Here is a 15078-nt window from a genome sequence, read left to right on the forward strand (position 1 = left end):
TAGAACTCTGCCAATAGGATAGCCTAGGTGGTCAGTGACCGCCATGGTTCTGTTGGTCGTTATAGGAGCACATTACTGGGCATGGTTTGGGTTCGGTGATTTAACTACTCTTATAGCTGTAAGGAAAATGTTTTACCAACTGAGACATCTCACCAGCCTTTACCACTGATTTTACCAGAAGGATTGCATTTTAGGTATCTATTAGATCTCTGGTATATCACTGTAACTACCTCTCCTCTATTTACTGACATTCACCGTGAGTCCTAACACCATGTCTGTCTGGTTGAGAACTCCTTTAGACGTGGGGTAGGGGTTAAGAATTCCCATTTCTGAAAAGTTCTTGCACTACTGCCATTCCTGAGGGCCACATTTTAAAAACCGTTGCTCTGGGAGCATCATCCTGTAGATTGACCTGCAGCAGATGAATCTTGAAGTCTCATGACTCTCGTTAATAACAAGTTTTAGGGAAGTAATTATTTCCACCTTCTCCTCAACCACTGGTTTGTAGGTGGTCTGCAGTATGTCCCTACTCTGTTTAGCACACAATCCACAACCCTGGATTCTTGCATCCAGTTCAAATGATCTGTTCTCACTGTTTTTCTCACCCTGGTCCTTGCTTTTCTCTTTGACCTTTCTGACTCCCATTCTTTATATTGTCCTGATCATTCTTTCTCTGACAAATATCAAGATGAGCCTTAGGTTATTTTTTCTCTTCTGTGGTACCTGGACACTCACACGTCACCACCATGTAATGTGTCTGCTCTAAGGCAGATTATCACTCCGCCTGCTCAAGCAGTGACCCGAATCTCTTCTACTTTAGCTTCATTGCTTCTCGGAACGCCAGCAAAATTTATCTCCTGGAATTCTCAGTAGGTTCTCTGAAGCCTAGCTCTAGGTTACTACTTTGCTTTCATTATTTGCTGCTGCCACCGTTTCTGACGATGGAATTGGTAAGGAAGGAATTCTTGGCCACATAACAATTATTAATGCAAGCGAGATCAACGAGGTGCTTACCATGAGTGAACCACTGCATCTTAAATCCTTTTTCCCCAGAATTGATCCCATCTGTATGGAACAGTACGTGGAGTTGGGAGCCTGTTGTAGCCCCTGGTGGGGGCATGTTATTTCCACAGTAGCGTCCCATCCATTGTGGTCCATCATAGAGCTGAAATCAAAGAGACATTTCCACGAGTAAAACATTGCACATGGTTTTTGTTTGTGCGCATACATTAGTTTTTCAGGAAAAGGACCTTTCTCTTTTCACTTAGGAAAAAAGGAATGCCTCAGATTGTGGCCTCCTCATGTGGCAGACCATCAGATTTCCTCTGAATCCCCCTGCAGTCCACCTATATCACTTTATTCCAGTTACCTTAGAATGAGCTGCCTGTAATAACAAAATGGATAATATCAGAAAATATGCACATGGACTTCCTGGACTATTGATTTTCCTTGTGGTTCTTTTGTTGTTGTTATTGTTTTGTTTGAGATTCTTTCCACATAGCCTTGGCTGACCTGGAACTCACTCTGTAGACCAGGCTAGCCTTAAACTCACAGAGATACACATGTTCCTGCCTTCCAACTGTAGGATTAAAGGCCACTATGCCTGGCCTCTGATTGTTCTTCTTTACAGGCTATGTTGTCCCTGCGTAGATTTTCCCTTCTTCTGTGCTCTCCAAGAGCCCTATCATCCTACCACTCTCAGCTTTTTTTGCTCACCTAGGCAGGCTTAAAAATTACTATGCAAGCAAGCATGGCTTATAGCAATTGACCTGCCTCAACTTCTCATGTGCTGGGCTTACAGGGTTGAGCCATCATGCCTAGTGACTCTCATCTTTTCACTGTGTCACTAGGCAGTCTGTCACATCCCCGCCCTTCCTGGTGATGCACACCGCATCCTCTTACCCCTGTGACTGCAAGTTTCCTAAGGGCACAGGGCACTCCTGGATTTCCTGTTCCTCACTGTTAGGAGCAGAGCACTCTGACAGCAAGACTCCAATAGAGCACCAGTGAATGGACACATTGGTTTCTGCCACGAACCCATACACTTTAAGAACTTAATCTGCCCTACTACTTCTGTATAGTTAGATAAAAATTGGGATCAAACAATTTCAAGTATCCGTCTAATCATTTCCTGCAGTAAAGGAAATGATCACTTTTGGACCACTTTGTGGTCATCCTGTAGAGTGGGGACCCTAGGTATCGCCTTGTTCAAGCTTATAATAAATCCCAGGTTTCTGAATGTTGACCTGCCCCATCAAATTCTCAAGCAGTTGCTCTTCCTGCCAGAGGGCTGTGGGGATGGTCAGCAGAGGTTTAAAATGAGAAGCAGAGTCCAATATGCCGTTTACTGCTTGGTACTAAGTCCATAATTTTTTAAGTAAGGGGATTGTGATAGAGTTCGTTTTCCAGGTTCATTACCTTACCTTTCTTGTTTCTGTTTTGCAAATACTCTTGCTTAAAAAGCATGTATTTCTTGTCAGGTTTCTAGCATACAACTGCTGGCTTTATGTTAATCTCACACAACCTTGAGACATTTGGGAAGGTGGAGCCTCAGTTTAAAAATGCCCTTGGCAGACTGGCTTCTGGTTGAGCCCTTGGGGCATTATCTTAATGAATGACTGATGTGGGAGGGGCCAGCTCATGGTGGGCAGTGCAACACCTAGGCTGGTGCTCCTGGGTACTATTGGAAAGCAGGCTAAAAGAGCCATGAAAAGCAAGGCAATAAGCAGCATTCCTTTGTGGCCCCTGCTTCCTGTTCCTTCCTCTAGGTTCCTGTCTTGACTTCCCTCAGTGAAGGACTATGATGTGGAACTGTAGTTGAGTTGCTTTTGGACATGGTGTCTTGTTGAAGCAAGGCAAAGTCTGATGACACCATGTTGACAGAAGCCAGGCAAAGGAGAATGAAAGAAGAGGAAAGGAAGGAAGGAAGGAAGGAAGGAAGGAAGGAAGGAAGGAAGGAAGGAAGGAAGGAAGAAAACAAACATAATAAGAAAACCAGAAGAGACAAGAACCAAAGCTCTTTCCTCCAGTCTTGGGCTCTATCACCTTAAGCTGGAGGTGGAGGCAAGATAAAGCCAATCTATGCTGTGAGTGCCCTCAGGCTGTGTTGTGAGTACCCACAGGCTGTGCTGTGAATGCTCCCAGGGTGTGCCGTGAGTGCTCCCAGGGTGTGTTGTGAGTGCCCCCAGTTTATGCTGTGAGTGCTCCCAGGGTGTGTTGTGAGTGCCCCCAGTTTATGCTGTGAGTGCCCTCAGGCTGTGTTGTGAGTACCCCCAGGCTGTGCTGTGAATGCTCCCAGGGTGTGCTGTGAGTGCTCCCAGGGTGTGTTGTGAGTGCCCCCAGGCTGTGCTGTGAGTGCCCCCAGGCTGTGCTGTGAGTGCTCCCAGGGTGTGTTGTGAGTGCTCCCAAGGTGTGTTGTGAGTGCTCCTAGGCTGTGTTGTGAGTGCCCCCAGGCTGTGCTGTGAGTGCTCCCAGGGTGTGTTGTGAGTGCTCCCAGGGTGTGCTGTGAGTGCCCTCAGGCTGTGTTGTGAGTACCCCCAGGCTGTGCTGTGAGTGCCCCCAGGCTGTGCTGTGAGTGCCCCCAGGCTGTGCTGTGAGTGCTCCCAGGCTGTGTTGTGAGTGCTCCCAGGGTATGTTGTGAGTGCTCCCAGGGTGTGCTGTGAGTGCTCCCAGGGTGGGCTGTGAGTGCTCCCAGGGTGGGCTATGAGTGCCCCCAGGCTGTGCTGTGAATGCTCCCAGGGTGTGTTGTGAGTGCTCCCAGGCTGTGTTTGAGTGCTCCCAAGGTGTGCTGTGAGTGCTCCCAGGCTGTGTTTGAGTGCTCCCAGGCTGTGCTGTGAGTGCTCCCAGGCTGTGAGTGCTCCCAGGATGTGCTGTGAGTGCTCCCAGGCTGTGCTGTGAGTGCTCCCAGGATGTGCTGTGAGTGCTCTCAGGCTGTACCAGGAATGCTCCTGAATCACTGTCTAACAGAATGTTTGTCTCAGTTTCAGGGTTTTCATAATTTTTATTGCACGCAGTCTACTTTGAAACTAAATGCAAAAATAAATATACTGTCACCAAATACTGAATTAATAAGCAAGTCTTTCAGCTCAGTCTTTAAACCCAAGAGATCCTAACTTTGGGTTGTGGTTTAGTGACCAAAAGCTAAAATTACTTCAACTTGCAAAACTTAAACCCCTTTGTGTTTAAAGCACCCTCTACCTGGTAGATTGTAGTCAGCACTGGGTAGCTGCGAGCTGGGACCATGGTCTGATTCTGCACAAGGTCATTATGTGTTATAATACATTATAGTGCATTATTTTCCTCCCCAAAACTAAGAGCTGTGACATTTTAAATGATATAGACGGTATGTTTTCTTCCGTCTAATGGGATCTTTTCCACTCACGGAGAGCCCCAAAATGCCAGAAACCAGGGGTCTTAAAATAGCACATCGTGAGTGGTATTGGGCGGGGTAGTTAGACAAGAAGATGGCTGTGTGGAAACACTGATAAATGAAAGCTAAATGCTCTTATCCTTTGGGAAGAATGGAATGGCGCATTACAATAAACATCAAGTGGGCACATTTGAAATAAATGAAATGTCAAATAAATTAATAAACTAATTACTGCACATCGATACTTCTACTAGGAAGAGGGGGTACATCCCACCCGGCTCCTTCAATTTTAAGTCCTTCTAACATTTACATTTAATTAAATTGGATTTTTGTTTGTTAGTTTGTCTTCACACGGATGGCTAATATCACCTCCACAATCCATTCCCAAGTAAACACACCACACAAAAAGTAACAGTCACTTTGCAAAGTATACAAATACTGGTCACCATGGAAACCAGTGGTGTCTTTCTGCTCTTGATTCTGTTTTCAAGGCAGAATGTTAACCACAGGACATTCCAACAGTGACTCATAGCCCTGACCAGAAAGCTTCCTGGTTTGTGTCTGTTAAAACTATGATTTCTTCTGCTTTCGCCAAGCCTGAGATCCACTCCACAGAACCATCAAGAAGTTCTGAACTCATTTAAGGGAAACAAGAAACTACAGATGAGGCTTTGTCACCCTGAATATGAGTTCTGGTTTGTGTCGCCGCAGGTCTTTTTAAAAATAAAATACTTGAAACGATTCTCACTTTGCCATGTTAGCCATCAAACACATTTCAAATGTGATACTGTGTATCATAAGGCTGTTTGTGTTCAATAATGCCAGTTGGTCTCTTAGGAACACAGTTCATCCCAGCCCTTCTCCGGACACACAGGAAGGGAATTCACTTCCCAAACCGCCCGGCTACTTGGTTACTTCCTGCGTGTTTGACAATCTGGTTACAAACACAGAAAACATTAGTAACGTCAGATGTCAATTACAGTATGAAATGATTCACAGGCCCCTCTCAATATTAAGGGCCACAGAAGCAGGTGATATGAAATTAAAGACACATACAGTATGTCAGCAACTGACAGAGAGGACCCAGTTATTGTGGTATTAATGACTCTTAAAATTTCGCCTGTTGTTCTTAGTGTGTTTGATTATGACTTATGTGTAGGGATGCAAGTGAGACAGCATGTGGAAGTCAGAGGACAACTCTCGGAAATCCATTTTCTCCTTCTACTAAGTGGGTTCTGGATATTGAACTTAGCTTAGCATGTGTGCACTGGCCCAGTAAGATGGGTTTTGTTTTGGTTGGTTGATTTGGTTTTGTTTGTTTTTAATTTGTAATGTTACATGTAGATGTGTGTGAAGGGTGTTTGTATGGGGTCCTGTGTGTATGAGTGCATAATAGACATCAAAGGACAGTGTTCAAGAATTAATTCTCCTCTCTACCACAGTATCTAAGGATCAAACACAAGTCACCAGCTTTGTAGCACTGGTGCCTGCATTTGCTGAACCATCTCACTGGCCCTGGAGATTAAAATGCCCTAGCATTCAGACACAGTGGCATAGATCTTCAATTTCAGTACTCAGGAGGCAGAGGTCGGTGGATCTCTGTGAGTCTGAGGTTAGCTTGGTTGACCTGAGTTCCAGGACAGCCATGGCTATGTAGAAAGACCCTGTCTTTAAAAACCAACCAACCAACCAACCAACCAACCAACCAACCAACCACAAGGTCCTCTGGCTTTGTGGATACTTTCAAACCTGGAAATCACAGCCTTACTGAGTGGAGCTGTGTACAACATGTTTTCTGACCTGGGCCTCAGCAGGTCCTCCCTTCACTAAACCCAAGAACCGTTAAGGACAGAAATGTGTTCTTCAAGGGCTTCTACTTTGAGTTGTTTAATGACTCTCTTTTGTGACTTTGAAATTCTGTGACTATAATGAGTAAAAATGGTAATTAATTGGTCTGTCACATGAGAATAGATGAACAGATTGACATTCTCCTAAATCTTTTTAGCACGGGAATGTTAAAACCAAAGCAGACCTTTCAACTTCTGATTAGCACGGAATTCATTCTTTATGCATTAACTTTCCTTTTCATTTTCTTCTCTTTTTGATTCTGGAGCTCAAACCCAGAATCTTGCCACTGTAGGCATCTACCGTACCACCGAACCATTAACCACAATCAACAGTATTGTTTTTCTTATTCTCTCGAAGAGTGTCTAGAAGTAAACTTCATTTTCTCAGTTGCAGAAGATTGGATATAAGACATGGAAGGTGAATTACGCCTTTCTGGTATGATACCGTTTAAACTGGGAATTTTTCATCAAATCCTGCTATATAGAAAGCTTGGAATCCAAGGAAAACTGTTTCACGTCTGAAGCTTTTTTTTTCTTTTTTTTTTAACGTGACTGAAATAAGTTAAAGCACTTAGAGAAGAACCTGCAGGGGCCAGCAAAGATTCCTCTCTCTATATATGAAGGGAAACGCTAGTCAATACAATGAAGCTGATGAGTGATCTCTGTCCAGGAGCCCTTAGATGGGCTCTTTGAAGTCAAGCATTGATGGAAGCGACCAAGTCATTTCCTTGATGGGGCATTCATAGAAGATGGGCAGAGTTGGTCAGAGTCTGGCTACAGGGACTCTGCCTAGCACACAGTCTTGTAGAAATTACTTAACGTCTTGAACTCTATGAATGTGCATGTTTGGTATGCCATGGTACTAACAGCTTTCTGGCAAATGAGAAAACTACAAGGCGACAAGGAAATTCATTTGAAGTGTTCTTCTAATTTTTGGTCTGATATAAAGGGAACACTCCTTTTCTTTTCTTAACTAAAGAAGCCACCCAGAAGTAGCTTTGTGCAATGACATATGAGTCTAGACAGCTGAGGCTGACTCACGTTTAACACTTTACAGAACCACCATCACTGGCTGAGCAGGGAGGGAAGAAATGAATCAAGCCTGGAGATGGAGAACCCTTGCTTGCATCCTGTTGCTATGGTAACCTGGGTTTGAGTTGTGACTGCAGTCCTCCCTGACATTCTGGGTGGACAGCCAGATGCAAATCACCCTGAGTGTGGGGAGGGAAGTTAAGTATACGTGCAGGAGGTGAAGAAGTGCGGGTCCATCATGGTAGAGGATAGCCCAACAAGGGAGAGGACATCAGGAGCTGCTGAGGCTAGCACAGTGAGGTGAGAAGGCACGGGATGTGCCAAAGTAATGTGCTGTTCCTTATTTTAGTGACCTTTCTCCTCACTGTCCTATGGTGTGCCTCCTGCTGCTTAAGCCTTGGAACTCAAGAGGGCAGAAGATGCAGAATTCTTCAAACACCTGTTTATTTCTCCCCCGAAAACCACAACTGCAGAATGCCTATGGTACTGACTCATTGTATTTCCGGTGCTGTAGAAGCCAGGGTATTGTGTGGGCTGGGAAGGAACCCCACCTCTGAGCTAGAGCCCAAGCGCAGGAGTCAGCCCTCACGAATGTTGTTAATTTTACACACATGATTTTAGTAAGCATGAGAGCCTCCTAGGTCACTTTAAAATGTAAAGGCTTCGGAATGTTTCTGTAATTCTGCCAAACGAAAATCGCAGAGTAGGAGACTGATGCAGAGTCCTCATTAGGAACAGGGAAAACCCAGGGCGTGTGGGATCCGTCATTGAATTACAGAAGGTAGAGGAGCTAAATGCTGCTGAAGGCTGAGGGTGCATGACACACTCGGACAGTGCTCCACCACAGCTCTGTGGGGCCTTGGTGCCTCTCCCCAACTGAACGTGCAGCCACTCACTCACGGCACACCGGCACCGGCACCGGGGATTCACACACAGTGGCATCGGGGACTCACACACAGCAGCATTGGGGACTCACACACACCAGCATCCGGACCCACACACATGTCCTCACTACAGGAAAAGCCACGATGCCACGCACTGCCAGGGTGGGGCAAACCCACGATGCCACGTGCTGCCAGGGTGGGGCAAACCCACGATGCCACGTGCTGCCAGGGTGGGGCAGGGCATGTGAAACGCCCATCTAAAGTCAATGGTTTCCCATAATGCCAGGCTTTGCGTGCCGGCGACAGACCAGCAGACGGCCACATTCTGAGTTATTCTGAGTTATTTTGTATCACTTTGAATTAGGACTTTAGCTCACATCCAGATGGCACAGTGGCCTCTCTACGGGCTGGCTGATCTCAGCCTGCTCTTGTTGCCTTTATGGTTTTAAGTTCTGCTTTCTACGGATCAGTTCCATTAGAAGGCACAAAGGCTGATTTTCAGTCTTTTGGTTGTGTTTTTTGTTTTGTTTTCTTTCCTCTTTTTTTTTTTTTTAATCAATGCATAACCATGAATGTAGGCTAGCATTTAACTACAAAGATGTTTATCTCAGAGAGGATCCTAAACGTCTCCCAGCAGGCTGCACTGTGAAGATGAGAACTTGGAAAGTAACACACACACTAGATACGCCCCATAGAAAAATGTCATTACAGGGTAGAATGCATAAGATAATCTATGAATATTAAAATAAAATAAACATAAAAAGAGCAGGCAATGAACACCACTAAATATTCTTAGTAGTGGTGCAATTTAAATCTTTTGGTTTCCTCTAAGCTTTCCTGTTTTCTCAATCTCCTGCAATGACTATGTGTGTGTGTTTTTATTAGATAAATCTACTTTTAATACATTCTCTCTGAAGAATTATTGGCATCATAATATAAGTATGTCTTAGCTATGTTTTCCCTATGCTAGAATTACATACTCTTCTAGGCTTCCAGACACTCAGCTGGCCCCAGTAAAAATGTTCTATTTCCCACATCTCTTCTCTCGGCTCAGAATCAAGCATCAACATCTGTCTTAAAAAGTTGTTACAGAAAGTAATCAGTTCCAGCATTATTTTCAAACCATTTTAATCCTGAGTATATCCTTTTCCATAAGTAACTATTAATAATTATTCTAATTCATTATAAAAATGATGTCTTCAGAAGTCCAGGGACATCTATAAATATTGGATTTTATGACCACTGATGGAGTGGTGAATGCCTAGTCCCTCCCCAGGGAGAAGGGAAAGACTTTGAGAGCCAGAAACACTGTCCTGTGGATACATAAGTGGTCAGTTCCACAAGCTGCAGCCTTCAATTGTCTTGCCGTAGTGAAACACTAAGTGTTTAAATATATATTATTGTACCTTCCAATGGCCTGAGCATCTGCTGCAGATGGACTCTGGGACAGATAAAAGCCTGGCTCATAGAACAAAATAAAATCATGGATCCTTAAGCCATAGAGACCTACAGTGCTCACACCTGCCTCTTCCCCCAAGTTCCAGAAGAAAAAGTAAGCCTGCTAAGTAAGAGCTAAAATCAAAGTGTTTTTAATATGCAAAAGGAAAGCAGAGGAGAGCTATGAAGAGTGGCCCACAAGATAGATAAAACTGGATATGAAAATGCAGTGATTATTCTGCAAGCCAACTTAAAAAGCTAATATATGTAGGTATGTATATATGTATATATGTATGTATGTATGTATATATGTACAGGTATGCTGTATGTATGTATGTATGCATGTATGTATTATATAATGTCTCTAATGTTGCAATTGGGAATAGTCCCCATTTAAAAAATTAAACCAGAATTCACAATTAGGATTCATGATATTTAAAACTCATTCTGCAGACCAGCATTTTCTTCTGGTGCAGTGTGCCTGCAGGCACGGTCCTCCCTGTGCAGTATACCTGCAGGCACGGTCCTCCCTGTGCAGTGTGCCTGTAGGCATGGTCCTCCCTGTGCAGTGTGCCTGTAGGCATGGTCCTCCCTGTGCAGTGTGCCTGCAGGCATGGTCCTCCCTGTGCAGTGTGCCTGCAGGCATGGTCCTCCCTGTGCAGTGTGCAGGCATGACAGCAGATGCCTCGGACTTTCCTGCTTAAGTGTGGAAGAAAGAGAGGTGGGAAGTGTTGTGGGAAATAATTTTGAGCTTTGTGCATGTAAAGGGATTTTTAAGTGGCTTAAAGGTAGTTTGGTAAATTGTGGTAGGTTTTGTTCTTATTCATCTGGATCTTGTGCTTCAAATCCGAGAGGATGTGAGGAGCAGAAACCATAGCTCTTTTGAACCAAGGGCTGGCTGTCTGCTGAAGGCTGGCACCTCTGTGTCATTATGCATAGCAAACTAATCAGTTGAAAATTCTCATTGTTAGATGGTCAGAAAAGGGCAGCTTGTTTTTTTTTTTTTTTTTTTTTTCTTTTCGTCTCCCAAAGACAGGGGTCTTAGAAAGCCAGTCTGGTTTTAAATGAATCCTCCTGCCTCAACCTCTAAAGTTCTGGGAGTGTGTGTGTGTGTGTGTGTGTGTGTGTGTGTATGTGCCTGTGTGTGTGTGTCTGTGTGTGTGTGTGTCAGTGTGTGTCTCTGTGTATCTGTGTATGTCTGTGTGTGTGTCTGTGTGTATCTGTGTGTGTGTCTGTATGTGTATGTGCCTGTGTGTGTGTGTGTCTGTGTGTATGTGTGTATGTGTGTGTCTGTGTCTGTGTGTGTGTGTATATGTCTGTGTGCGTGTATGTATGTGTGTGTGTCTGTGTGTGTGTATGCCACCACTCCCTGCTCAAAAAGAATTTTGATCACATTAAAATAAAGAGCACACACATTTTTATAATTTAAAAATATCACATTTTGCCCAGACCAATTTTAGAGTCACATTTCGCCTAAGACGCATCTTGGGTTGGTTAATGACATAAGAGAGCTCGGCTTCATTGCTATACTTTCAAAGTTCTGAATGTAGACTATCCTGGCAGAGAGCTCCCTTCTCCCAGCTGCTATCAAGTCAAAAAGCTGAATGTCTGGACTATAGAGCGTACGTAAACTCACTTGTGAGTGGCAGATGCCCTATTATGAGGTGGGCTATAAGCAGATGGCAAAGTTCTGACTTCCTCTAAAGGACAGTCCAGGAAGCGTGACTCATCTGCTCATCTGCTCAGGAAGTGAACAAGGAGGAGCTTCCTGCTCAGAGTCAGAGCCGCTGTGGCTCACACACACAGAACCTCTTCTGCTTCTCTGCTTTGTTCTAACCAGGAAGGAAGATTTCAATTGCTGGGTTGCTCAGACTCAGACAGAGGAAGCTTTTAGAAGAAGGCTGAGAAGCAGAGGGAAGGAGCTCTGATATCCACACATGAGGACATTCTGTGTACAACTCCGTTAATCATAGTGAGAAAAACTTTTGTGTAGACTATAGCTTTTGGGGTAGGTATGTATTTATATGTGGAGGGCATTTCCTAGAGCACGTGGGTCTAAACACACGTGTGTGCTGCTCTGTGGAGGCCAGAGATCAACATGGGTGTCTTCAATTGCTCTCTTTTCTATTTTTTAAGACAAAGTTTCTCCCTAGTTTAACTAGGTTGGCTGGCCATATCCAGGGATCCTCCTATTTCCACACCCCTCCCCCGAGTGCTGGGGTTACAGAGACGTGAGGTATACTATCACATCCAGATTTTTACAGAGGAGTCTGAACGCAGATCCTTATGCTTGTGTGGCAAATACTTTAGTGACTGAAACAACTCCTCAGGTCTCAAAGATAGCTTTTGACTTAGTGCAGAAGTCTCTAGGAGCTGGACGGTGATCTGTGAGATTCTGTTCATGTTAGAATAGTAATGCACTGTTTATGGGCACAAGTCCTATGATGGCACTAGGAGGGGCCAAAATGCCTAGCAACTCTGTCATGAAGTCAGTGCTGCCATCTCTACTGTGGAGCTCCACAGACTGAGGTGTGTGTAGGTGTAATTAATGTAGAATCGTGAAATGCATCAACTATTCAAGTAAAAACGTTATTGTTTCCTTCACCAAAATTTTCTTTCTAAAAAGCAATTGTTAGGTTGTAGCAACTATACTCATTCACTACTAATGGATTATAGAGAACCACAGAACAGGTTTTAAAGGTATAATGACAGTTTGCAAACCTTCGATGTGTCAATGGAACCCCACCTTCATTCTGGTTCCTCACAGAGCTTTGGTTAAATCAGTGGATTAGAGCATGGGTGCTGTCGTTTCTCATTTATAAGCTGTGGAAAGTGCCAAGAGGCATTAAGGAAGCTGGCTGCAGACAGATGGCAAGGAGAAAAGGATGAATACCAAAGGAGGGACCAGTAATTCCCTCTGCCGGCAGGACGGACGCACTATGGATTCCTGTGTCTGGTTCAGGAGCTCTCAGGAGCTCGGCTTCGGTTAGAACCGCTAAGAGCGGTGAGCATTTGTGTGCTGTGTGCTAGGCTCTCTTCTCATTCTTATTAGCTCATTTACTTTGGCTGTTCCACCTTACTTACTGAGGGAAACGACGCACAGGCAGACTGAACAACCGACCCAAGGTTATTCAAGCTGACTGGCTCTAGAGTCTTCTTCCTGAAATGTCACGCTCTACTGAGTAGCATAGAGAGGACTGAGCAGGACCGCACTGGAGCCCGATGCCTACAAGTCACTTCTGGCTGGGGAATATTTGATGAATACTAAGCTTTATTCTTACCATTCTACAATGACCAGCAGGCTCAACTGATTTGATTAAAGCCTACTTGAACAGATTTGATTCTAATGATGGGCTCTTCAGCAGCACAAGAGAGAAATATCATTTCCAATGATATTTTCCGTGGAGAACTGAAGAAGACGACGAATAGACTGAAACCAGAATTTCTGGATACTGAGAGACGGTTCTGGAGTCCGGCCTGGAAGCAGTTATAAGGTCATGTGACTGGCAGTTATGTGCTCATACAAACATCCTTTTTCACTTCCCTTATTGGAGAAGTTATGGGGAAAAGAAAAACTTTAACTGGATAAAACATTTGTCTTTAAACAGATTCCAAGAGAGAAAGAGAAGTCAAAATCCTAGCCAGAGCTGCATATGTGGAATAAGGGGACATGGAAATCAAAGGCCACCCACAGTGAGCTGTGGGAGCTGCTGAAGAACCTGGCTCTCTGCCTGGGGGAGGAAGACAGATCTCCCGGGCCGAGCTGATGGTCAGCTGGAGGAACACAGATGGCATTTCGCCATCTTCCTCAGATGTCCTGAGAGGAATGGCCAAGCATCATTGTTAAGCTCTCTCCAGGAGTATGGGAGAAGAGGAGTCTAGAAAGCAATTCTAGAATGTTCTTAAAATTCCTTAGTTTGAACATTCTTTCTCCACAGCAATACAAAGCTTGGTCCCATCCCTCCCACTTTCTACATCAAGCCCATATTAATGGATATCCACATTATTTGAATAGCCAGAATCATCTTCAAAAAATATAGATCTGAGAACAAGATGGTGGTATTTGTCTGCAATCCCAACACCCATCAGCCTGAGACAAAAGAATTAGGAGTTCAAGACCTACTCTGGATGAAAAACAAAACAAACAAAACCCTAAAAACCAAAATTAAAAACAAAAACCCACACATTCATATAAAGAAAATGTTACACTATGAAAAGAACCCATTTGATTATGCTATTTCTTTGATCTGGCCCTTGAGAGACTTTCCTCAAGAAGAACACTGAAATTCATGACCTTCCTATTGACACCCTGAAGGTCTCTTATGATCCACCTTCAGGTCTGAAGACCCAGATTTCCTTGTCAATCCTCAACCTTTATGATATCTGGATACCGGTTTTCCTCGGGTTTGTCTCCTCTGGTTATCCAAAAAGTCTGATTGCTTCCCTGCCTTCAGAGCACCAGTCAACCTCCCCTCTCAACAGATAACACAGGGCATGATAGACTATTGTGTGATACGCTAGCATCTGTTTCACCTATTATGACATGAAAAACTAATGATAAACATTTAATTTCCACAGTGTAGGTGTCTAAAATATATGCTACTGTCTGGATGGTGGATAGTTGGCTAATGGTAGTTTAATCAAGTAACCAGCCCTCCTAAGTTGTGTTTAACTCAGCATTTCCCTCATTCACTACAACTCAAAGCTTTTGTTTGTGAATCATCCATCAACTTCTGTGGCGTAGAACAATGTGATTACCCTGAACAGACGTCCTTGCTGTCTGTGTTTATGAATCACTAGACGGAAAGCTAAGAATGTGTGCTATCACTCTGATGTGACTGAGCAATGAATTTGCATGAAGCATTAGCAACTGTGTATGAGTTCTCCACAAAACCCAGCTAGCATTGTGTTGGGTGATTACGACACAAGGTGATCCACACATGGGATGGGAAATAGCTCAGGACCTAGATAGATTATGGTACCAAACTGGAAAATTCAGGGACCTTGGTGATAAGTTTGTTAATTCATTTCTTATTTGAAATGCATTATTTTGCAATTGAAATTTCTGTAGCATACTGGCTGTTTGGCAATCAAAAAGAGGACGTGAGAGTAAAATGTATAATGAAATAAACATCTGCTGAGCAGAATGACATCCAGTAAGGATTTGGCAAGAGATGAAATAGATTTTACACACTGGAAGAAAATGAACTTGACAGGAGGTGCTGACATAATCGGGAAGAGTTTGAAACTTCCTTAAGTTGAAAAGGGAAAAGGACAGAAGGGGAAGGAGGAAAGGATGGAATGGAAGAGTGTACTGGCTAGTTTTATGTCAACGTGACTCAAGCTAGAGTCATCTGAAAGGATAAAACCTCAATTGAGAAAATGTCTCCATAAGATCCTCTGTAAGGCATTTTCTTAATGACTGATGGGAGAGGTCACAGCCCATTGTGGGTGGACCCATCCTTATAGTGGGTTTGGCCTAGTGCTGTTTGTATTCTAATGCTAATTT

The 15078-nt window shown here is 43.9% G+C and overlaps 1 protein-coding gene across 1 annotated transcript in view; it reads right to left on the reverse strand.

The window, feature by feature from the left end:
* Positions 1-15078, reverse strand: part of Cubn (cubilin) — a 208076-nt gene that overhangs the window by 126959 nt on the left and 66039 nt on the right. Inside the window, exon 28 of the mRNA NM_053332.4 lies at positions 1015-1165. Within this exon, the coding sequence (NP_445784.3) occupies positions 1015-1165 (151 nt within the window). The remainder of the gene's footprint in view (positions 1-1014; positions 1166-15078) is intronic.

Source organism: Rattus norvegicus, chromosome 17, assembly GCF_036323735.1.
Source record: "Rattus norvegicus strain BN/NHsdMcwi chromosome 17, GRCr8, whole genome shotgun sequence".
NCBI classification, from domain to species: Eukaryota; Metazoa; Chordata; class Mammalia; order Rodentia; family Muridae; genus Rattus; species Rattus norvegicus.